The sequence below is a fragment of the Podarcis melisellensis genome (genome assembly GCF_964234715.1).
Source record: "Podarcis melisellensis genome assembly, chromosome: 4".
Classification (NCBI taxonomy): Eukaryota; Metazoa; Chordata; class Lepidosauria; order Squamata; family Lacertidae; genus Podarcis; species Podarcis melisellensis.
The window spans coordinates 12996809-13020897 of NC_138531.1; the positions used below are offsets into that span (position 1 = coordinate 12996809).

Consider the following 24089-nt stretch of genomic DNA (forward strand, 5'->3'; position numbering starts at 1 on the left):
CATTTCGTCTTGTGTGTTCCATTTCAGCAGCAAATTATACATTTTTGAAAGTACTTTAGTCTTAGGTTCTAACAATTCTGTTTCCAACTTCGATTTCTCCACCTGGAATCCTAACTTTTTGTCATTCTTAAACACTTCTTTAATCTGAGCATAGTGTAACCAGTCTCGCACTTTATCTTTCATTTTCTCTAAACTCTGCAATTTCCAATTGTCTCCGTCTCTTTCTAATATTTCCCAATACTTTGGCCAATTGGCCTCCATATTGGGTCTTTTTCGGGCCTTGGCCTCCAGGGGTGACAGCCACCTCGGAGTTTTATTTTCCAATAAGTCTTTGTATTTTATCCAGACATTAAATACTGCTTTTCTGACAATATGGTTCTTGAAGGCCTTGTTAATCTTAACCTTATCATACCATAAGTATGCATGCCATCCAAATGCATTGTTAAAACCTTCCAAATCCAATACGTCCGGGTCTTCTAGAAGTAGCCAGTCTTTTAGCCAGCAGAAAGCTGCGGCTTCATAATATAGCTTTAAGTCTGCCAGACTTAAAGTTTTCTGCTTTCTGTGTGCCATTTGATGTGTGAGGTTTGAGTGACTTCCGTTTTGTACCCCTCCCCCGATAAACTTTTCTTTCTTTTTTTCGGTTTTCCAAATTCACAGAAAAATATTCTTGCAAATATTAAAGTTTTACACATGATTCTTTTGAATCTAGGACTTCCCTTCTCCCCTCCATGGGTTCATTAAAAAACTTTTCCAACTGCATATTATAGGTACATCCTATTTACAGTCCTCCATTATATCCAAAGTCTATGTCTTATTCCAAGAGTTATTTAAAACCTGCCAAAGAGTTCAAATGTTTACAGTGGTCTTTCAGATACAATCTATATTTGTCCCGTTCTCTGCTGAAGTTTTGATCTTCCTGATTTCTGATTTTGCCAGTTAGTCTTGCCATCTCTGCATAGTCCAATAGTTTCGTCTGTCAGTCTGCCCTCGTAGGTATCTTATGGTCTTTCCAATTCTGGGTGAGCAACATCCTTGCAGCTGTTGTAGCCCGCATAAATAACCTTTTGGGTTCTCTTGGAATCTCTGCAGCTACAATTCCTAACAAAAAGCCTTCTGGTTTTTTAACAAAGGTTATTTTAAACATTTTTTTCAACTCATTGTATATCATTTCTCAAAATTCATTTATCACTTTACAGTTCCACCACATATGGTAAAAGGTGCTTTCTCTTTGCATTTCCAACAAATATTTGAACTGGTCCTGTACATTTTTGCTATCCCTGGTCAACTTCTTTTGATGGGAGGTTATCCAGACTTAAACAGTGAACTCAGAAAGTTCCTGTTGTCTGAACAGAATTCCGGAACCAGGTGTTCAATACCAAAATGATAATTGTAACCTGAAAGGGCTTTTGATACCGTGTACATTTGCTCATTACTAAGATATTTGCTTGGTTAGTGGAAAAGAGAATGGAAGTGGTGTGGGTACAAACACAGAACCTTTCTCAGTCCAAACACATCCCATCATTGGTGTTGACAGAAAAAGCACAGTCACCATCAAAACAACAGAGACATGCCACAGGTGCTGGGGACGTACCTCTGCAATTTCACTCCAAGAAACATCAGAACAAGCAATGGCTAGTATGTCTGGGAGGCTCCTGTTGTGCAAATTTGATCTCCATGTGGTTTGTGTAATTTTAGCCATTTCAGAAAAAACCAAGGGACGGCTTTCCATTGGTAGCAAGAGCTTCTTGCACTCAGAGGAAGCCGCATCGCATGTTTGGGTTCCGAACGTTTGAAAATGGAAGCATTTACTTCCGTTTTTTTGGTGCTCAAGAACCAAAGTGTATGACAACGGTGCTCTTTTTTGCTTTGCTGTTGCTATGGTGTATTAAGTTTTTACCTTATACCTTTGGTACATTTTATTTTATTATTTTATTTTATTTTATTTATTTATTTTATTGCATTGCATTGCTTTGGCTCGTGGCTGATGCAAATAAACACTCTTCTGGTTCAAATTCTTCTGATATAGCATGAAGGGAAAATAGTCATTTTCCTTCAACGCAGAATGACCAAATAAAACTCCAAACATCAAACATCTGGGATGGGTGAAGGTGGGGACTCCATCCTCAAAGCGTGACTTCCTTTTAGAAATCTGTTTTCTGACAAGGGAGAGGGACTTGGGAGAAGTGAAGAAATTGGGAGGCAAAGTAGTGACCGGTGGGGTAGGGGAGAGGAAGACCCTCTCTCATAACAGTCTACCTGTGTGCTAAGAGCTATAGGTAAAAGAAGGGCTGGGAAGAGCAGGATTCTGGGGTCAGAATGTGTTTCCCCACAAGTAAGGCTCATGACATTTATGATGATTTGGCGGGAGGCATGTTTCTGTTTACGAAGCACGACCACAGCAAGCCCAAAGAAAATGACCTAATTTGGGGTGGGTTCATAGCTACAGTCTCCCTAGTAAAATGGAAAGCTGGGTTGCTCCTTTCCTACCTCAACATTTTGTTGCTCATGTGTGTGTTTTTAATTCATGACAGTGTCACAAACTCAGTGCTGGGAGCCATGCGCAGTAATTACCTTTTATATAAAGAGGGTTTTTTGCTGAGAGTTTTTCTTGTTTTTTAATGCATTACGGTAAAATTTTTAGTGAGCAGAATGGCCCTCTAAATGCCCCCTTTGGCTTATCCTCCTTTCCCCCTCTGTTCAGAGAATGGAAAGCACAGAAAGAGGCAGGTATGCTATTACTAGCAAATACATACAATTGGATTGCAGCCTAATGCACCCTCCCTTTTTGTTTCTGAACACTGAAGGCTTCATTAATGCACAGTAGCGCTTCTGAGTGAAGTTGGTGACCTTTTTGTGTCTACAAAGGACTTTACATGGACTTAAATTCTTCTGCCTTTGTGCTTGCACAATGTTCTTTTCTCCTGAAAATGGACGATGATCAGTTCATTCAAAGGCTGCAGGGTTTTGAAAGACCTTTTCCAGGCTATTTCAGGTGGGAGTTGCATTGTAAAATACTGAGGGGGGAAATACATTTAAGAGCTCAGAGATATTCTCCGAAGCTAAGTCTGCTTTCTATCCTTTGAGATACTTGCTGTTATATACATTGTTGACACACGGGCTTCTTGTTATGAGTGTACAATTAGTTTGACAAAATAAGAAGTGTTTTGACTTCTATCTTTCCAGTTGTAAGTAAAGGTTTAGTCTAAAATTCCTGGGGAGATTCAAGTGTCTAAAGATTGGTGGGTACATTTACTTTGCAGGTGAAAAGAGACTTCCTCTCTCTCTCTCTCTCTCTCTCTCTCTCTCTCTCTCTCTCTCTCTCTCTCTCTCTCCCTACCCCCAAATTCTTAGGAGTTTATAAAAGGAAGTAACCTTTGCATGTTTGGATTTGAAAACTGCGGACGAGGCTAAATTGTGCAATCTTTTATTAATGAATACAATATCAGGTGTGTTGGAAGCAACTGCACAAAGTGATTCTTCATCCTCAAACACTCTGTCCATACTCTCTCTTGATCAAATTCTCCTTGTCTCTTTGCTGTAGAGTTGCTGGTGCAAACTATCCTTTGGAGTGAAACCAGTGGTTAGGGCTGGATCACAAAACCCTAAGCATTGCTGGGAAAGCAGGGAGGGAGATGTTGCAGAAAGACCGGGGAAGCAGTCAGCAGGCACTCCCGGTCTCTTAATTTTTATTTAAGTTTTTATTTATATTTATATTTTATATTTATATTTAAAGCTTACATTCTTGCCCATTTTGTTTTTTAAGAACTCAAGGGAGCTAGCAAGTCAAGGCAAGTATTAAAACAATATTTCATATGTAAACGAATTCTTCGGTTAAGCTGAATAATCAAACCCACAAAAACACACAGTAATGATTTCAACACAGCCAAAGAGCAGACATAAAAATAATCAGCCCTTTTCGAACAAGCACATATTTGCCCAGCTGCCTAAAACTCTACCAGATAACACTTGGCTTGGCAAGGCATTCCATGGTATGAGTGGCACTGTGAAGAATGCCTTAGCTGTGGCAGCCATCAGCTGAGCCCTGACCTATGGCTGAGCAATGGCGAAACATCATATCAGCACAGGGGTGTTGTATCTGTATAATATTATTATTAGAATTAGAATTTATATACCGCCCTATACCCAGAGGTCTCAGGGTGGTTCACAGAAAAGATTGACATAAAAACCACAATATATATAATCAAAATAAAAACAACAACCCAATAACACCCCCCAAAAAGGAGCCACATTTTAAAAGGGCATAGAATGTCAATCAGATCAACCAAAGGCCTGGTTAAAAAGGAAGGTGCATAATGAAGGCGCCAGGCGAACTTCCCTGGGGAGAGCATTCCACAGACGGGGAGCCACTGCACAGAAGGCCCGTCTCTTGTGTTGTCACCTTCTGGACTTCTTGAGGAGGAGGATTTTTTAAAGTCTCCAGTGAAAATTTGGACTGCCGTCGGTTTGCCAAGGATGCACAGCACCCATGTCTCTTAATCTGGGTGGTGCGGAGCTGGTGTCCAGAGTCAGTAATGGCTTAATGAAGGTGATGTTCAGTTGCCCTGTTGAATTCAATTCTTTCTCTGGGTGCCTAAATGACTTTTGTGGTATGCAGTGCCTTTTACCAGCTTAGGCTGGCGTGCCAGCTGAGGCCCCTCTTACATAGAAATAGCCCTCTCCTCTGTTCAAATACATGTTAGGTTATTATGGTTTAATGTACATGGGGCTGCCTTTGAATATTGTTCCTAAACATTATCGCTTTGAAATGCTAAAGTCAGGTTTTAACTGGTGCTTGCGACGCATCTTCTGAATGCTAATGATGATGATGGTGATGATGATGATGATGATGATGATGATGATAATAATAATAATAATAATAATAATAATAATAATAATTGTCAGAGCCACCCGTTGGTCCCAGCTCACAAGAGACCCAAGTCCAATCCAGTTTATTTACAAAAGTCTTTATTGAAGATCATTGCTCCTTTTACATTCCATCTCCGTGGCTCCACGTCTGTAACATTAGATCGCCGAAGTCCCCTCTGAATCCGTACCGCCCCTACACCAGTTTAAGAGGCTTGTGCTGGACCACCTCTTCCTCTCCTTCCTTTTCCGCAGGGTCTTTCTGCCCCCCTGGGTTCCCCCCCGCCGGGACTCGCCCGAGGCTGAATCCTCTGACGCCTCTGCCCCCCTCCTTCTTGCTTTGGGGCCGGGCTCCTCCCCAGGGCTCTCCTCACTTCCCCGCGCCTCCACATTTGAACTTGGCGCGCGTACGTTGCTCCTGACCTTTCTCTCGACCGCTACACTGCTCCCGGTGCTACTCTCTGCCCCTTCCGGCAGAGCGTCCTGCTCCGATCTCCTCCCCCTGTCTCCTTCTTGCTCTGCTCCCTCTGACACACTGGTAACTCCACCCCCTTCACTCCGTTCCGGTGGAGAAACCGGCTCCGATCTCCCACTCTCACTGGGGGCTCTCCTCTCGCTCCCCTGCTCCTGATTGCTTCCCCCTTGGGGTCCCCTTGGTCTGACCAGGGGGGCTCCCTTTTGGGAGTCCTCTGACTCACTGGACAGACTCACGGACGACCTTTGGTCATTGTCATCCTCCTCCTCGTCTCTCTGGGATTCTTCCCCCTCGCTCTCTGTCTCCTCCCCCATCTGCCCTTCTCTCCCTGAAACCCTGACAATAATAATATATTTATACCCTTCCCATCTGGCTGGGTTTCCCCAGCTACTCTGGGCTGCTCCCAACAGAATACTAAAAACATGATAAAACATAAAACATTAAAAACTTCCCTAAACATGGTTGCTTTCAGATGTCTTCTAAAAGTCAGGTAGTTTATTTCCTTGACATCTGATGGGAGGAGATTCCATAGTGTGGGCGCCACTACTGAGAAGGCCCTCTGCCTGGTTCCCTGTAACCTCACTTCTCGCAGTGAGGGAACCGCCAGAAGACCCTCGGAGCTGGACCTCAGTGTCCGGGCAGAACGATGGAGGTGGAGTTGCTCCTTCAGGTATACTGGGCCAAGGCCATATTTATAGCCATCGCCATACGAGACCGCTTCTGAAATTAAGCAGGTGGCAACCAGAAAAGTGCGACAGTAGGGGGAAGGCATCAGCCCTACCCCACAAAACTCTCCCATGGCTGCAAAGATGGATAGGTTTTCTTTCAGGGAAGCATCATTTCAGGGGATCCATCATTTACTTACCGTCTTATCAAGAACTGGCTACGTTTCCTTGGAATATAAGTTTGAAAGCTTGCAAGTTCCTGAGTGCAGGTAGCTCAGTTCCAGCATAAACTCCAAATCCTGGTTCGGTACATCACCAAATTGGCGAGCTGTGATTAATGCCTTGCCTGAAGATAATGGTTTGCGATTCCACTTCAAACTGTGGTTTCAGGGCTCGGAGGCAAGGCACTGATCGCAGCTTTCCAGTTTGGGTATCACAGCAAACTGTGGTTGGTGAAAACCAGGAATTGGAGGAAAGAACCAGCTCATAAGCAGGAAATGGGAGAGCCTACGGGGATGCTGCTAATCACCAAACCATGGTTGGTGTACCGAAATGAACCTCAGACCTGTTGATTTTAACCGAATTCTGTTTACAGGTTGTTTCTGAGATAACCATTTGCCAGAAAAAAATAATGCTGCTTAAACTTCTAATTGGTTCTTTGGATATGATTTTATGAAACTTGTATTACTTGCCACCAGTCTTTTGATGCAATATTATTTCTTTCCCTGACTGTAATTTACAGTTATTTACAGGTTTGGCTTATTAACTTCCTCTCATGAAACAGGCAATTTTAATATAACAATCTGTGTCAGAAATAGTAATTAAAATTATCCTTATCTACTGTTGCAGTACATGTGTGCTGTTATAATTTTATAACAGTTGTGAAGATTTTATGAATTCAGATTTCCCATTTTGCCAACCTATAAAAATAGATTGAAATGGAAAATCATCTGAACAATAATTTCAACTTGCACCCAATAGCGTAATATAATAAGTATTGTTTTAATAAAATAGGGGCTTTTTGTAAGAAGACTGTAATATTTCAGTCTTTTTAATGCTTTTGCTGGACGCTTTTCATCAACAGGTTCTGTAATAAAAATAGCACTACTGAAAAACCTATTTCATAGTTTTGTATTTGAAAAGAAAACACAGATCTACATTATACTGTACATTTATTCTGTCTGTGTTGATTTTAAGTGTGTTTATAACGTGGCAGAAGTAGTTTAGAAATATTGTATGCAAAAAGCTTTGGATGTGCCGTGTAACTTAGCTTAGTATACCAGGCCATTAAAACAGGGCCATCATATATGTGGGATTTCAAAGGCGGAATTGATGTATGGGGGGGATTTCTGAAAAGCGGAACTTTGTCCTGGCGTGTATTTTTTTTAAAAAAACAACAACAAACATTTGTGATGTCCTGGTTCTTACTTTTTGAAATATGGGTACCCTACATTAAAATCAAAATAGTTACCTGAATCTTGTTGGCATTTAATCATCAGTTCAGATTCCTGCATAGCAGGGGACTAGACTACATGACAATCTCTACAGCACTGTGGGTTAAACCACAGAGCCTAGGAATTGCCGATCAGAAGGTCGGTGGTTCGAATCCCTGCAATGGGGGGAGCTCCCGTTGCCCAGTCCCTGCTTCTGCCAACCTAGCAGTTCGAAAGCACACCATTGCAAGTAGATAAATAGGTACTGCTTCGGCGGGAAGGTAAACGGCGTTTCTGTGCGCTGCTCTGGTTCACCAGAAGCAGCTTAGTCATGCCGGCCACATGACCTGGAAGCTGTACGCCGTCTCCCTCGGCCAATAAAGCGAGATGAGCGCCGCAACCCCAGAGTTGTCTGCGACTGGGCCTAATGGTCAGGGGTCCCTTTACCTTTACCCTTTACAGTTCTATGATTCTATTATTCTTTTCTTTTGATTATTAAACTTCCAGTGCATTTTAAAGAGACTATCAAATACATATGGACGAACGAATGCTTCTAGGCTGTATTGAACCATTATGCTATGGCTGCAATGGGTGCCTTTGAATGAGTTGCCTCACCAGATGCACCCACGGGTGGGCCAAATCACAGTTTTCCTGCCTTAAGTAGCTGAGGTGGGTGGGTGTTGGTGGGATTTGGTGCAGGGAGAAATAGGACGACAGTGAGGGGTTTTCAACCCTCTGTCAATGTGCTGTGATCCTGACAATTCTCACACACACCCCACCAACACAAACTGCTATTTGCACTGGGAGGTAAGCTCCCATTGGAATGTCATAGTGTGCTTTCTCTGTGGTTGGTGCATGACCTTGGCATTTCGCCTTGAGAGGGAATTATTATTATTATTATTATTATTATTATTATTATTATTATTATTACTATTTAAATTTGCGTGTCACACTTTTTAAAAAATAATAATTTTATTAAGAATTTCAACATAATGAATTATCAAAAACATATCATCTTCATTCCCCCCATTTCCCCCCCTCCCCAAGAAAAACCCTCCCTTCCCCCAGACTTCTCTCAGCTCCTCTCTCCGATTTTTCAACAGATGTTATTCCCTGCATATTATAAAATTGTAAAGATCCTTAAATTATCTATCTATTATGTTAACAATAATAAATTTGTGTATGTTTATTCAAAACCTGCCAAGGAGTCCAGTTCATTTTGTTGTTTTTTAAAGTAATTTGTAAAAAGTTCCCATTCTTCTTTAAAGCCACAGTTGTCCTTGTCTCGCAGTTTGTATGTCAATTTCACCAGTTCTTCATAGTCCATCAATTTCCCTTGCCACTGTTCTTTTGTCGAGATTTCCTCATTCTTCCCATCCTTGTGCTATTAAGACTCTTCCCGCCATTGTTGTATACATAAATAAGTTCTTTATTTTCCATGGCAGGTCTTTTCCTGCAATCCCTAGCAGAAATGCTTCTGGGTTGTTTTTTTACAAATGTTAATTTAAACATTTTCCTCAACCCATTATATATCATTTCCCAATTTTTTAAAATTTCTCTACATTCCCACCACATATGGTAAAAAGTCCCTTCTTTTTCTTTGCATTTCCAACATGTACTTGACCCAGTTTTATGCATTCTTGCAATCTGTACTGGTGTGCATGTCACCCTTTACCCACAGGTCTCAGGGCGGTTACAACATAAAATCACAATGAAAAAAAACACACAAAATACATAATGAAAACAAAAAACAACCCCATAATCCCACTCTCTCCCCAACACATTTTAAAAGGGTATTGGATGTCAATAAGATCAACCAAAGGCCTGGTTAAAGAGGAAGGTTTTTGCTTGGCGTCTAAAGGTGTATAATGAAGGTGCCTGGGGAGAGCATTCCACAAACAGGGAGCCACTGCAGAAAGCCCCTTTCTCGTGTTGCCACCCTCTGGATGTCTTGTGGAGGAGGCCCATGAAGAAGGGCCTCAGATGGTGATCACAGGGTCTGGTGTGGTTCATATGGGGAGAGACAGACCTTGAGGGAAGCTGCCACCCAATGCATAGAACTGTGGGGAGGTTGTGTGTGTGTGTGACAGCAGCCACGAAATTAAGAGACGCCTGCTTCTTGGGAGGAAAGCAATGACAAACCTAGACAGCATCTTAAAAAGTAGAGACATCACCTTGCCAACAAAGGTCCGTATAGTAAAAGCTATGGTTTTCCCAGTAGTGATGTATGGAAGTGAGAGCTGGACCATAAAGAAGGCTGATCGCCGAAGAATTGATGCTTCTGAATTATGGTGCTGGAGGAGACTCTTGAGAGTCCCATGGACTGCAAGAAGATCAAACCTATCCATTCTGAAGGAAATCAGCCCTGAGTGCTGGAAGGACAGATTGTGAAGCTGAGGCTCCAATACTTTGGCCACCTCATGAGAAGAGAAGACTCCCTGGAAAAGACCCTGATGTTGGGAAAGATGGAGGGCACAAGGAGAAGGGGACGACAGAGGACGAGATGGTTGGATAGTGTCTTCGAAGCTACAAACATGAGTCTGACCAGACTGCGGGACGCAGTGGAAGACAGGAGTGCCTGGCGTGCTCTGGTCCATGGGGTCACGAAGAGTCGGACACAACTAAACAACTAAACAACAACAAGTGTGTGTGGTTTGTCGTGTTTGAGGACAAAGGATAAAAATGCATCCTATCACCATGGTCCAGATCCTGACCCCCCTCCCCCAGACTGCCGTGCAGGATTTAAAAAAATAGGCATATAAAACCAGATGTGTCATTGGGCCATCGTTGCTTTCTTGAGACGGACAGTGAGGGCTCTCATCCTGCCAAATTAGATAACACTTGTAGTTTAATGGTGAATTTTGGATATAATGGAGATGTAAAAGATTGGATTATTATAAAAGATGTAGGATGAAATGATTTATAACAGGACCCACAAAGGGGAGGTAGGAAGCCCAGGAGATTATTTGGAATCTTGTTTTCATGTTGGATATGTGATTATAAAATTCTAATTTGAAGAACCAAATAAATAAATTTATTAAAATCATCATCATCATCCTGCCAAATTAGTTATGACCAAGGCTATAAGCCTAAGCATGAGAGGAGGCCTCATTCTACACAGTGGAACTTTTCCATGTAAACATGACAGGATTGTGCTGTAAGTAAAATTGAACCAATTAAGTGTATCTTAGAAGCACGCAGTTTTAAGCAGGACGTAGTCTTGGCTAAAATTATTTACCTGGAGTGGGGCCAGTGATTTCCTTATTTGCCCAATCCTGCCTCAGGCTCCAGTCATTCCACATTTTATCCTGGTTTCACCATGCAGTGAAACCAGACGAGCAATTATCTTCATCCTTAATGATGAGTTCGCTAGCATGAGCAGGCAAGGTTTTTTTCCCCCCTTCACAAGGAAGGATCAAGGTTAATCCAGCTGCAGCGTTAGGGTAGCAAACACACGTGTATAATTGGGGCAACAAGTAGCTACTTACCAAACGTTATTTGTTGCTTTTAAATTTCAATTTTGTCAATAAGTATTTCAGTGTGTGTGTGAAAAATTTCATAGCAAAACCAGCTTGCCTTTTAGTTTCTCCCCCCCCCCACCCCCCAAATTTGAAGAATGGTAGGGAAAGAATCTTGCTGAAACTTCATTTCCCGTGTAATTGTTTACTATGTAGCTAAATTTTTTTGCCTGCTTTCTTTTCACCCTCCTAACAAGATCTGGTTATGTAGTTCTGATGGGTGATTTCTTAAAGAACATATATACAGTACACATGAAAAGAGGTTCGAATACAGTAAAAGACTGCGCAGTAAATCCTTCCCTTTAAACCTCATCATTTTTTTCTTGAGTGCAATTTTTCTTGAGTGCCTCTATAATAAAACAGTAAAACAGTAAAAGGCATCAGTGTGTGCAAGTGTGCAGCTGCATATCCTAAAGCAGCATTTCACTCAGGGGAGAATCTATTTATTTATTTAAAAAAATCCCAGCGGCTGCTGTTTCTAGGCAAAACACAGCTTTGAGAGCGATTTAGCTCTTCCATGCTCACATCTTTTCCTCCTATGGAATGCCATATGTACAGGGTGTGGTCCAAAGACGCACAACAGCGACACCTTGCTAAAGCTAAGCAGACCTTGGGTCACAGGGAGGGAGATTTCTAGAGAAAACCTGATGGTCAGGGAAGGGTTGAAGCCCCACTTGCAGACATCTGTTGCCCAGAAGAAGAAGCGCTTGTTGAACATGTAGTTCTGCCCTAAATGGTTTTCTCATGCATCTGGGAGACATGTTTATCAAAGCTAAGTGTGTACAATGTTTGTATCGTGATGATCAAGGCTGATAAAGTGGAAACATCTTGAATGATAACCCACTGTGTTGTAGGAGCCAGTTTTGTTCACTGGGACCATGAGAAAAAACTTGGATCCTTTTGACGAATATAGCGATGAAGAGCTGTGGAATTCCTTGGAAGAGGTAATGTTTTCAAAAATAAAATGCCTTTTACCTGCAACATGAATTCGGAATCGAAGGCTTCCTGGGCAGCTAAGTTTTGCTTAGACCTAACTTAGTCAGTCATTGCAATAGGTGTATTCTGAGTAAAACTTAGCTGAATGATACCTATATTGTTTCTGGTGCTTGTACATATTACATTAGGTGAACAGGTGGCATGCCCTTCCTAGTCACTTGTGACTATCATTTTCTTTTATAGATAGAAAAGACAAGAGATTATGAGTCTCATTTGAAGTGAAATATGAAGTACAAAATTGATACTACGTTATTTTAGGAACAATCTACTTACGGCATACCGATATATTTGCAGGTCCAACTCAAGGAGGCTATAGAAGAACTACCTGACAAACTGGAAACACAACTGGCAGAATCTGGATCTAATTTTAGTGTTGGCCAGAGGCAACTGGTGTGTCTTGCCAGGGCTATTCTGAAGAAGAATAAAATATTGATTATTGATGAAGCAACAGCAAATGTGGACCCAAGGTAAGCACAAAATTCTGATAATCTATCTGCAGTGTTGATCTTCCATCAATTTAGTTACAGAAGGCTGTTCTGGAATGAAATTAAGTGGACGGCTGGAGTTTGATGTAACACTAAACCATGGTTTCGCCTTGAATTCATAAGTTCCACCCTCCCCTATTTTAGCACGGTCAGGAGGAGGAAATACAAAGTTTAAGTTCTGTTTGGTTCGTTCTCTGTGAAACCGGAACTGTGATTAGTCTTCACTATGGTCTAAGGATTGTAAACCATGAACTATGATCTGAAGCTGATGTGTCCCAAACTATAGTGAAGATGAACCGCAGCTTGCCCATATTGGCAAATCGCAGCAAGATGGAAATGGGAACAGAATCTTCCACTCTTGAGGCTGTGCCAGAGAAATGGGCGAGCACTCAAGCCTGAGGCTCATTAACATACAACTAAATGATGGTTTGGCAGTACAGTCAAACCTCGATTGTTGAACGCAATCCATTCCAGAAGCCCGTTCAGCTTCCGAAACATTCGGCAACTGAGGCGCGGCTTCCGATTTGTTGCAAGAGCTTCTTGCACTCAAGCAGAAGCTGCGTTGGACGTTCAGGTTCCGAAAAATGTTTGAAAACCGGAGCATTTACTTCCTGTTTTTTGGCGTTCAGGAGCCGAAATGTACGATAACGGAGGCATCCGGGAACCGAGGTTTGATTGTACATCTGAATGTAGCCAGTGAGTGAGTTTGAGATTTTCTACACTCTCTGGTGGTAATGTGATATTCATAGGATAGTCAAAAGAACTAGACCAGTGGATTCGAAGTCCACACTGAGGCACACTGAGATCACTCCCCGGAACACTGCATTTATCAAATTTCAACAGTAGTCGTAATAATAATAATAATAATAATAATAATAATAATAATAATAATATGATGCAGCCTAGGCCACTGTGTGTGGATTTTTCATACCATGGAGTCATGATGCATTTTAATAACATCCTTGCAAGAGCATCTGTGTTCCTTGTGAAGGTTCTGACAAAGGACTTTACTGTTTGTGTGGTTTTTCTTTTTAAACTGTTGCAGGAAAATGGCGTCCCTTTCATTGGCTAATGCTTTGCTTAAAGCAAGAAGGGTTGGTAGCTGTAGCTTTTATCAGGCTAATGGAAGTATAATGTCTTCTCCAGTTTAACAACCTGGGAGTTTGTTGTTTTGAAATAAACATATGCATTCAAGTAATTTTGCCTAACCGAAGTGCCGTAATATATGTTACAGCAACAGAACTGTTTCCCTGTGTGGAGTACAGGGCATGGTAGCATGAATCGTAAAAGATGCTGTAGTGGCAACTTGAATTTCTTGTTTTGTTTGCCTCACCTCAGCATCTTTCTATTTGGTCCTCCTTAGCAACCATAATGGCATCTTTTATGAAGGTGCGATTTGAGTAGCGTGAGTGGATTTCTCCTTGCCTCTAATCCCTGCTACAGGCTCCCTCCGTGCCCCAAATAATCTGCTCAGGGCCATCCCCCATGTGTGTGTGTGGGGGGGGGACTTCAAGGAGACGAAAGGAAGGTGAAGTCCTAGTGCACAACTAGAAGTCAATTCCAGTTGCACATGGACAACGTAGAATACAACCCTGTATGCTATGGCGATTTAGAGCAGAATGCCACAGTTGTACACTAGCCACGGAGAGCACACATTATAATACAGTGGTACCTCAGGTTAAGTACTTAATTCGTTCCAGAGGTCCGTACTTAACCTGAAACTGTTCTTAACCTGAAGCACCACTTTAGCTAATGGGGCCTCCTTCTGCTGCCGCACCGCCGGAGCCCGATTTCTGTTCTTATCCTGAAGCAAAGTTCTTAACCTGAAGCACTATTTCTGGGTTAGCGGAGTGTGTAACCTGAAGTGTATGGAACCTGAAGCATATGTAACCCAAGGTACCACTGTATGTTTGAGAGCCCTTAACCATGGTTAAAGTAGTTAACTCTGCTTACAAGATGACACACGGATATTGTTGGGAGTTAGCCACACTTTTGCCCTGGGCTTTCTAGGTCCACACTTGAAAGCTCTGTATCTGACTGCTCTTTTCCCCACTCTGTGGTTCTTTCCTCGTGAAAACTCGCTCTTTAAAGCTGAAGTGCAACAGACGGCAATTGCGGATTGCCGCTTGCCCCGATGCAGCGTCAAAGAGCAGGTTTTCGCAGGGAAAGTTCCGGAATGAAAAGCTGAGCGCTCGGGAAATGTAAGTTTGGATAAGCCCTTGGTTATTTTCCCTGGGATATGGACTTCAGTTGGCAAGCTTCCATTATTTCACGTCTAATCCTTGACTAAAAGGTAAAGGTAAAGTACCCCTGACCGTACGGGCCAGTTTTGACAGACTCTAGGGTTGTGCGCTCATCTCACTCTATAGGCCGGGAGCCAGCGCTGTCCGGAGACACTTCCGGGTCACGTGGCCAGCATGACAAGCTGCATCTGGCGAGCCAGCGCAGCACACGGAAACACCGTTTACCTTCCCGCTGGTAAGCGGTCCCTATTTATCTACTTGCACCCAGGGGTGCTTTTGAACTGCTAGGTTGGCAGGCGCTGGGACCGAGCAGCAGGAGCGCACCCCGCCGCGGGGATTCGAACCGCCAACCTGACGATCGGCAAGTCCTAGGCGCTGAGCTTTTACCCACAGCGCCACCCGCGTCCCTAATCCTTGACTACAATTTAGGTATTCATACGCAACACTTAGAACTTTGTAGAATTTGTACTGTTAAAACAGCAATGGTTCATACCTTCGCAAGAGGTGTTGAAATTTTGGGAGGTTGGGTAGTTAGAATGGAATGGTCTCAGTGGTGGGGTGCACATTTTTATTCTTATTTATTTATGATTATTACTTTGTCAAAATAAAATAATGGGGGAAACAGAAAGAAGAGAAAAATATAAATATAAATAAATAAGGTTTACTTTTGGAAGGACAACTCTGTGCATGCAAACATGATGCCCAGCCCACAGATGCTATTGAACTGACACACAAACCTAATTTTCCTGCTCTACCACAAACTGAGAAGCCTGTCTGTGTAGGGCCAAAGGTTATAAAGCTTTCGTCCGTGGTGCCGTTGTACTGTTACATGATATTTCCTCCTACTACAGTACAAAAATTCTTGGCTTAATTCTGTGGCAGTGAATTCAGAGAGGAGAACTTTTGAGTTCTTTGCTGCAGCCTCTCTTTTCACACCTGCGCGTGCTTTTTTATTTCAGGACGGACGAGCTGATTCAGAAGACAATCCGTGAAAAGTTTGCCCAATGCACCGTGTTGACCATTGCCCACAGACTGAACACAATCATCGACAGTGACAGGATTATGGTGAGCAGCATGTTAAAAACCTAAGGCATAAGGAGGAGGGACTGTCTGTGCTTTGGCACACTTTACCTTGGGAAAAGGAAGGATGCGGTCTTGCCGAATACCATTTTTCAGAAACAATTGCTGCGTACAAATGTAAAATTAACACCTGACTGTCAGAGGATAGGGTTAGTCCGCTTTCTTCTGGGGCTACAACATAAATGGCAGGCAGGCATGCCATTGAAAGTAGAATGCAGTTTTCAGTCTTGCACTATATGCTTCAAGGCTGAGCGAGTGCCTTTTTTATTGTTTTAATCCTATGTGTATATATTCATTTAAGTATTGATTTTTTTACTGTCCCCTCCCCTAATCCCTAAAACCGCAATCAATTTTGGGGGGTATTCTCCCCCCCAATAGAAATTTATAACGAAACCAAATACAGTGGTGCCCCGCAAGACGAATGCCTCGTAAGATGAAATCTCGCTACACGAAAGAGTTTTCCGTTTTTTGAGTCGTTCCGCAAGACGAATTTCCCTATGGGCTTGCTTCGCAAGACGAAACATCTTGCGAGTTCTTGCGAGTTTGTTTCCTTTTTCTTAAAGCCGCTAAGCCGTTAATAGCCGCTAAGCCGCTAATAGCCGTGCTTCGCAAGACGAAAAAACCGCAAGACGAAGAGACTCGCGGAACGGATTAATTTCGTCTTGCAAGGCACCACTGTACATTTCCATATACAGAGATTTCTCTGAATCTCATGACTGCCCCCTCCCCCAATCCCCTCAGTGGGTCCTAATGTCAACGTTTTCAACTGCATATTGTATCGTAATCTATATTTTATATCTATCCATATTATCCATCGTATTTGTTACATTACAGGTGAGGTTAAAATCCTGCTAATGTTTTCATCTGCTTACAGGGGTCTCCTAAATGAATTATAATTTTTTCCAATTCTTTCTTGAAGTTTTTGTCCTCTTGGTTCCTGAGCTTTCTGGTCAGCTTTGCCATTTCGGCGTAATCCATCAGTTTAGTTTGCCGTTCCTCTCTGGTAGGGACTCTTTCTTCTTTCCATCTCTTGGCTAGCCCAGAACGGAAAGCACAGTCAATTTAAACAGTTGTAAAAGTGGGTTTGTAATATCAGACGTCATCCAAATAGCACCATGTAGGGTTGGCCTTCTGCTGCAAAACTGTCTCCACCACCCCTCTGAGTTTGACCCTGCAGAATAAGATAGTTTGAACAGAGTGTGGGTCAACCATGAGTGGCCCCACTGCTCAAATTCAAGCTATCTAGATTACCTTCATTGGCAATACAGTAATAAGGTAAAGGTAAAGGGACCCCTGACCATTAGGTCCAGTCATGACCAACTCTGGGGTTGCGGCACTCATCTCGCTTTATTGGCCGAGGGAGCCGGTGTACAGCTTCCGGGTCATGTGACCAGCATGACTAAGCCATTTCTTGCGAACCAGAGCAGGGCACGGAAATGCCGTTTACCTTCCCGCCAAAGCGGTACCTATTTATCTACTTGAACTTTGGCGTGCTTTCAAACTGCTAGGTTGCCAGGAGCAACAGGAGTTCACCCCGTCGCGGGGATTTGAACCGCCGACCTTCTGATCGCCAAGTCCTGGGCACTGTGGTTTAACCCACAGCGCCACCCGCGTCCCTCGGAATAAATGTGCTTCAAGTTAAGTATTTTTGGGTTGTGCTCCACGTGGACCCGGAAGTAACGGAGCGCCTTAATTCTGGGTTTCTCAGCATGCGCAGACGGTCAAAATGACATCAAGTGCATGCGCGGAAGTGGCGAAACGCAACCCACACAGACGCACGGACACGGGTTGTGTTCGCTTCAGGATGCGAATGGGGATCCGGAACAGATCCCGTTCGCATCCCGAGGTACCACTGTAGTAGCTCCTAATTTCAGGGTTCTTTCAGCTGCTCTGAAATCCCCACTACCTCAGGTAGCAGGACTCTGAGCATGTACTTTGCAGAGTGATCCTTTCCCTTCACTGCATGAGTAGCTTTTGAGGTGGGTGTGCCAGCAAATGCGAGGTCTCTGTTGAATATTGTATACTACTTTAAAAAAAGCTTTTCCCAACTGCCGTAACATTTTGTTTTCCTCAAAAAAAGGCTTGAAGAGACTGGTTAGGAAATGGCAGTGACTTAATTTAATTTTAAAAATAAATAAATGTCCAGGTTTGGGCTCATAAAGTGCTATTAACCAGTAAGGTTGAGATTGCTGTTTGAGTAATGGTGTCCCCCCCCCCTTCTCTGTTTCATTAAATATGGCATAGTCTTAATAACAGCTAATTGTTGGTTTTTGATTGACTCAGTTGCTGCAAAATAAAAAGGAAGACAAATTAGACATCTCCTTTCTTCTCTAGCTGTTTGTTCTCTGATTACTAAAGACAGTTTCCCTTTGTGCTTGAGGAATTAGCTTGCCATTTCTGACTCTTCAACCACGGTTTACAGCCCAAAGCTTAAAAGCAGTGCTCCACCATCAACCCTGTTATTTAGATGGTGCCTGTGCTGGTGGAAGAACATTTTGAGGACCGTAGCCTAGTTTCTGTACAAAGTCATTATGCCCTTGTTATCCCTTGTATTGTGTTCCCCAGCCCCTATTAGGAATTTTTTATTATACTATGGTTGTTGCTTATCTCAAGATCCTTATTTCTTTACGTTGCTTGCAAGTTCTTACTGTAGATTTGAGTGGCAGAGGAGAAGAGCCAGAATACAGTGGTACCTTGGGTTAAGTACTTAATTCATTCCGGAGGTCTGTTCTTAACTTGAAACTGTTCTTAACCTGAAGCACCACTTTAGCTAATGGGGCCTCCTGCTGCCGCCGTGCCGCCGGAGCACGATTTCTGTTCTCATCCTGAAGCAAAGTTCTTAACCTGAAGCACTATTTCTGGGTTAGTGGAGTCTGTAACCTGAAGCGTATGTAACCCGAGGTACCACTGTACATTAGACAAAAGTTCACAAAACCATTTCCAATAGGCAAAAATCAGTCACTGCACATTGACTGTCGTTCTTCCAAGGTGAAGCTTTCACGTAAATGCACTCCCGTTAAATTATGCTATAAATGGGGGTACAATGTTCGCATTTCATGACTCCTCAGGATATCGTTGCATGTGAATTTGAAAGGTACATTCACACAAAGCTCTCTGTAAAACAGTTTTTCATTTTACTCTAAATGTTAGTGTAATCTAATCTTGCGTGATACAAATAACATCTGTGACGACCTGTTAACATAGTTCTTTGCTTCTGAGGGCTGTGTGCATGCATATATATACACACACAGCCCTCCGAAGGGCTTATACCTTTTGTGGTGTGTGTGTGTGTAATTAATGCTTTATGCTGTCACATCGTCCATCCACACTATGACATCTATGGCTGTCAGGTGTGGGACAAGGGGGTTGGCAAAGGGGTTGGGTTTGGCAAGCACATCAGGCAGGGGGGCTATCTCTTGCCAAACATACCTTTTTCTAGCAGACAGAACTATGGTTTCACACCTAGCAACATTCCACTGTCATTATAATTCATTTCATACACAAATGTACGGACACAGTCAATATTATAATATTAAAAGTTCCCTATGTAAAGTCTTGTTTTTAAAAGGAAAGAAATTGTATATGATCTTCTACATTTAAAAAAACCCCAAACGAACGTGAGAAAATAAAGCCTGGGAAGACTACAGATATAATAAAAGTGTTCTTCAAGAAAAGCAGGGTCGCATTAAATTGACGAGAAGAAACAGAAGTCCTTTACATGCACCTTTTAGTTAAATAGGTGCAGTTGTTAAAATTTCCCCCCTTAGTCTGAGAGGGGCGAAAGAGAAACCCTTTGAAAAGGCCATCAGCAAATGGCATAAAGTTGATTATAGTATGTTAGTGGGGTGATTAAAGCTTGAATCAGGGTGACAACTCACCTTCATTTTTCATCAGGTTTTATTTTACCTAATGAGAGGAGCCTCCTCAGAGAACAAAAGGAAGAAAATAATGTGCTTTACACAACTGCAGACAGAATTGGCCTTAGGAGCTGTTTAATTCTAGCTTATTCTCTTCTCCAAAGCCATACTTCTGGTTTCGCAATCCCAGCGACGCCCTGAGGAGAGTATCTCCACAATATCTTTCTTTTAATTATAAATATGCTTATCAAACTTCAAACAGCTCAGAATCATTGAGAGAATCTCTATTGTGTAAGGTGATACTGTCCTAAGACGATCACACCAATGAGTAATAGCTTTTCCCCCCCCCTCTTATACAGTACCTTTCATCTGGGAATCTTACAGCTTGTTGTAAATCTTAAGTAATTAAGCTACACGACACCCCTGTCAGGTAGGGAAATAATTGTAGACATAGCACAGGGGTCAGCAAACATTTTCAGCAGGGGGCCGGTCCACTGTCCCTTAGACCTTATGGGGGGCGGACTATATTTTGGAAAAAAAATATGAACGAATTCCTATGCCCCACAAATAACCCAGAGATGCATTTTAAATAAAAGAACACATTCTACTCATGTAAAAACACCAGGCAGGCCCCATAAATAACCCAGAGATGCATTTTAAATAAAAGGACAAATTCTACTCATGTAAAAACACACTGATTCCCAAACCATCTGCAAGCTGGATTTAGAAGGCGATTGGGCCAGATCCGGGCCTTAGTTTGCTTACCCATGACCTAGCAAATCCACAGTTAGAAGAGACCTGGTAGTCTGACCGTCAAGGTATCCCACTGTAACAATGAAAATTGTTCTGATATTCTCTAATATGCTAGTTTAATGCCATAGTTTAGATTACCTGGCAACAAAAGTTAAAGATAAGTAGATGTATATATGGCATATACATATATATATACACATGCACAATTCGTGAGATTACTAGTTATGGGAAAACACAAAGCAGCCTCTGTAGGCTTTGAGCTTGACCTAGAAATTCAGTGGCAATTTCCGAAGGAGGCACTGTCAAGATTTCAGCTGAGCTGGGAAATGTATTAGGATTGATCATTTGCCTTGCCAAGTCAAAGCCACACCTCACAGACAAATTGGCACCACTAAAAGATCTCCCGAAAGAGTCAGGCTCAGAGTTTCAGTGGGACGCCCGGGATGAGTCTGTCTTCACGAGAACAAGGCACCTAATTGGTAATGCTCACGCCTTCTCCTCGTTGTTGGAAATTTAATGTGTGAGATTGCCAGCCAAGTTTTTAATTGATTTAGTCAATATACACAAAGGAGGACCACTGATATACACCTGTGCATGCCCCCAGTACCTTTAATGCACATTTGAAACACATTTCTCCTCCCCTCAAATAATTCTGGGCACTGTAGTTTGGTTGTTGTTGTTGATGATGATGATGATGAATACCCCACTGTGTTCCTGGGAATCATAACTCTGAGGGGTAAACTACAGTACCCAGAATTCTTTGAGAGGACAATGTGTTTCATATGTGCTTTAAAGTGCATGTGCACACCTGACAGGAGTGAGCCATCAGGAGACCACACTGAGCTTTATTGGCAAATCCAGGATCTGCACAGAGTGTCAGGCGGAACAAGCACAGCAAACCATCTCCGGCAGGTCTTGCCCGCATGAAGCAGTTGCAGGGACTGAAGGCCCCCGTCTCTCCAAAGTTGCCTAAGTCTCCTCCTCTCCAAGGTTTCCCCCAAGCAATCTGAGACTGCACCTACGTGAAGCTAACTTATCCTCTGCTCTCTTCATGCCGCTCCTGTTTCTGGGAGACCAGTAAGGAGGGGAGCTTGTAGCAGCAGGATGGGGAGACACCTATGCCTCTTCAAAAGCCACATTCATTTCTGCCTAGTAAGGAGGGGAGCTTGTAGCAGCAGGATGGGGAGACACCTATGCCTCTTCAAAAGCCACATTCATTTCTGCCTCTTGGCTTCTCTCCTCTCCTGCTTCAGCTTCTGCCACTGAGTCCGGACTTCTCTCTGCCACGGACTCCCCCCCACTCATTAAGCTCTGTTACCTCTTCTGCTTCCGACCCCTCCTCCCAGTCTGCACCCTCTTCTCCCCATTATTGTCCCACCACCAACCCCTGGGCTCTGAGCCTTCTTCCCTTGGGCATTCCCCAGCTGGTGCCTTTCCACCACTCTTCTGCATCCAACCAGTCCATGACTATACCTTAGGTGGGTCATTGCTCCCCCAGCTGGAGCCACATAACTGTAGACCAGTTTTTGTGGAGAAATTTGTGGTTTGTTGTTGTTTAGTCGTTTAGTCGTGTCCGACTCTTCGTGACCCCATGGACCAGAGCATGCCAGGCACTTCTGTCTTCCACTGCCTCTCGCAGTTTGGTCAAACTCATGCTGGTAGCTTCGAGGACACTGTCCAACCATCTCGTCTTCTGTTGTCCCCTTCTCCTTGTGCCCTCCATCTTTCCCAACATCAGGGTCTTTTCCAGGGAGTCTTCTCTTCTCATGAGGTGGCCAAAGTATTGGAGCCTCAGCTTCACGATCTGTCCTTCCAGTGAGCACTCAGGGCTGATTTCCTTCAGAATAGATAAGTTAGATCTTCTTGCAGTCCATGGGACTCTCAAGAGTCTCCTCCAGCACCATAATTCAAAAGCATCAATCAATTGATGCTTTTGAATTGACATTTGTGGTATGTAACATTTAAAAAAAAGAGGAAAAATCGAGAAAAGGCAAAAGATGGAGGGATAGCCTGCACATAGAAACCCGTGAAAACAAATTGTTGTGTAATGGAGAAGGCTTGGACTTTTATTAAAGGCAAACCAGTAAATGACAGATAGCAATATAAGTTATCTGATAAAAGTTAATTGAGTAGGGAAAATATTAGCTTGATTGAGCCAATGTCCTATAAATCTTATTCTTTATTACCATAGCAAAAACCTTTGAAGTCTCTTGCTGAAAAAACAACAAACAGTGTTGCGGCATCTTAAAGGCTAGAGTTATTATGAGTTTTGGGGACTATAGTCCACTTCATCAGGAAGCCTAAGTTGTCAAGTATATTTGCGTGGTTGGTTGGTGTTTTTTTTGTGGGGTGCTGGTGATTGTAAGTCAGGTGCAGAGCTAAACAAAATGTAGAAAAGTAAAGCCAGGCATAACTATGTATGTAATAGAGAACAGTTGTAGGCAGCATAGACATTGTGGGATTGGTAAGCCAATTAACACATGTAACATGATAGAAATCCTGTCACGGTTAAGTCTAGAAGTGCTAGCATTGACCCACTAGATGTATTGTCATTCTGTCATTTCACATCACAGTTACTTATGTATTTCACATTGCCGGTCAAGCCTCTGCAACATGGGGAACAACTTACCTCTCCTTTCAGTTAAAAACATCCTACAAAATATTACACATGTCTCACTAAATCTTCTGTTATATTGATTTCATACTGAGTAGACTACCCTGCCATCTGCAATTTGAGCCATTTGCAACATCTTTGTCTTGCCTGGGTTGAGCTTCAGTTTCTGTGTTTTCTCATTCGCTCAAGATTTTCGCCTCTACTCAGGAGTTTAATGAAAACATTTTAAAAATAGTGTTAAATATTGTCATGACACCACACTCCAGAATTTTACACCGTCCCTCTCCCTTGCCACCAAATGGATACAGCATTGAATCATGCAGTATCTCAAAGTTCAAAGCCTATCAGATAGAACTCACCTTCTGGCACTGATGTAGGCAGGAATCAGAAGAATCTTTATTTGCATCAGCCACTAGCCATAGCAATAAAATAAAATGTACTGAAGATAGAGGTAAAAACTTAACTACAGTATGCAGTTTTTCCTGTCATCTGATCATCTTGATCTGCTAGAAGGAAGGACACAGTAGCAATGGTTGATTGGCCTGGTATTGATAGCTGTAGAGGACCTCACTCCTCAAATCTTTATAAAGAGTGCAAGCTAGAAGCACATGAGGTACTGTTTCAATACTGCCATCTCCACATGGATGTAACCGTTTTTCCAGCGGGTTTTTTTGAAATCGACCCTCAAGTACAGCTGAAGGCAGTATATTTAATCTTACGTAAGTGAAAGCGCTTCTGTATTTTGGAATTATTAAATTTTGCAACGTGTTGAAATGACGAGGTGGAAAATAATCATGGACAAAATTTCCTTATCGTGGCCAAATCAGATTAGATGTAGACAGGAGTGGAACTGCTATAGAACTACTCCCAGCCTCAACTTTATCTTACGATCTGGAAAAACTTGATAGTCAATTTTCTTCCCTAACCGTTAAAATGTCTAGAAGTAAAAGTGAGCTCATATTCCCCTTGTCTAATTGTGGTCCGGTGATGTGGGTTTTCTAGAAAATTTTGAACTGGGTAGTTTGCATAAGACAATTTGCTTTGGAAAACTTTCAGTTGACATTAGGAGACTTTCTGATGTTTATTTTGCTTGTATTTCGTAAA

At 42.5% G+C, this 24089-nt stretch overlaps 1 protein-coding gene across 1 annotated transcript in view; it reads left to right on the forward strand.

Moving 5' to 3' along the window:
• ABCC4 (ATP binding cassette subfamily C member 4 (PEL blood group)) overlaps window positions 1-24089 on the forward strand; it is a 151113-nt gene that overhangs the window by 111171 nt on the left and 15853 nt on the right. The window contains exons 27-29 of the mRNA XM_081908133.1: window positions 11812-11901; window positions 12248-12420; window positions 15641-15746. Of these exons, the coding sequence (XP_081764259.1) occupies window positions 11812-11901; window positions 12248-12420; window positions 15641-15746 (369 nt within the window). The remainder of the gene's footprint in view (window positions 1-11811; window positions 11902-12247; window positions 12421-15640; window positions 15747-24089) is intronic.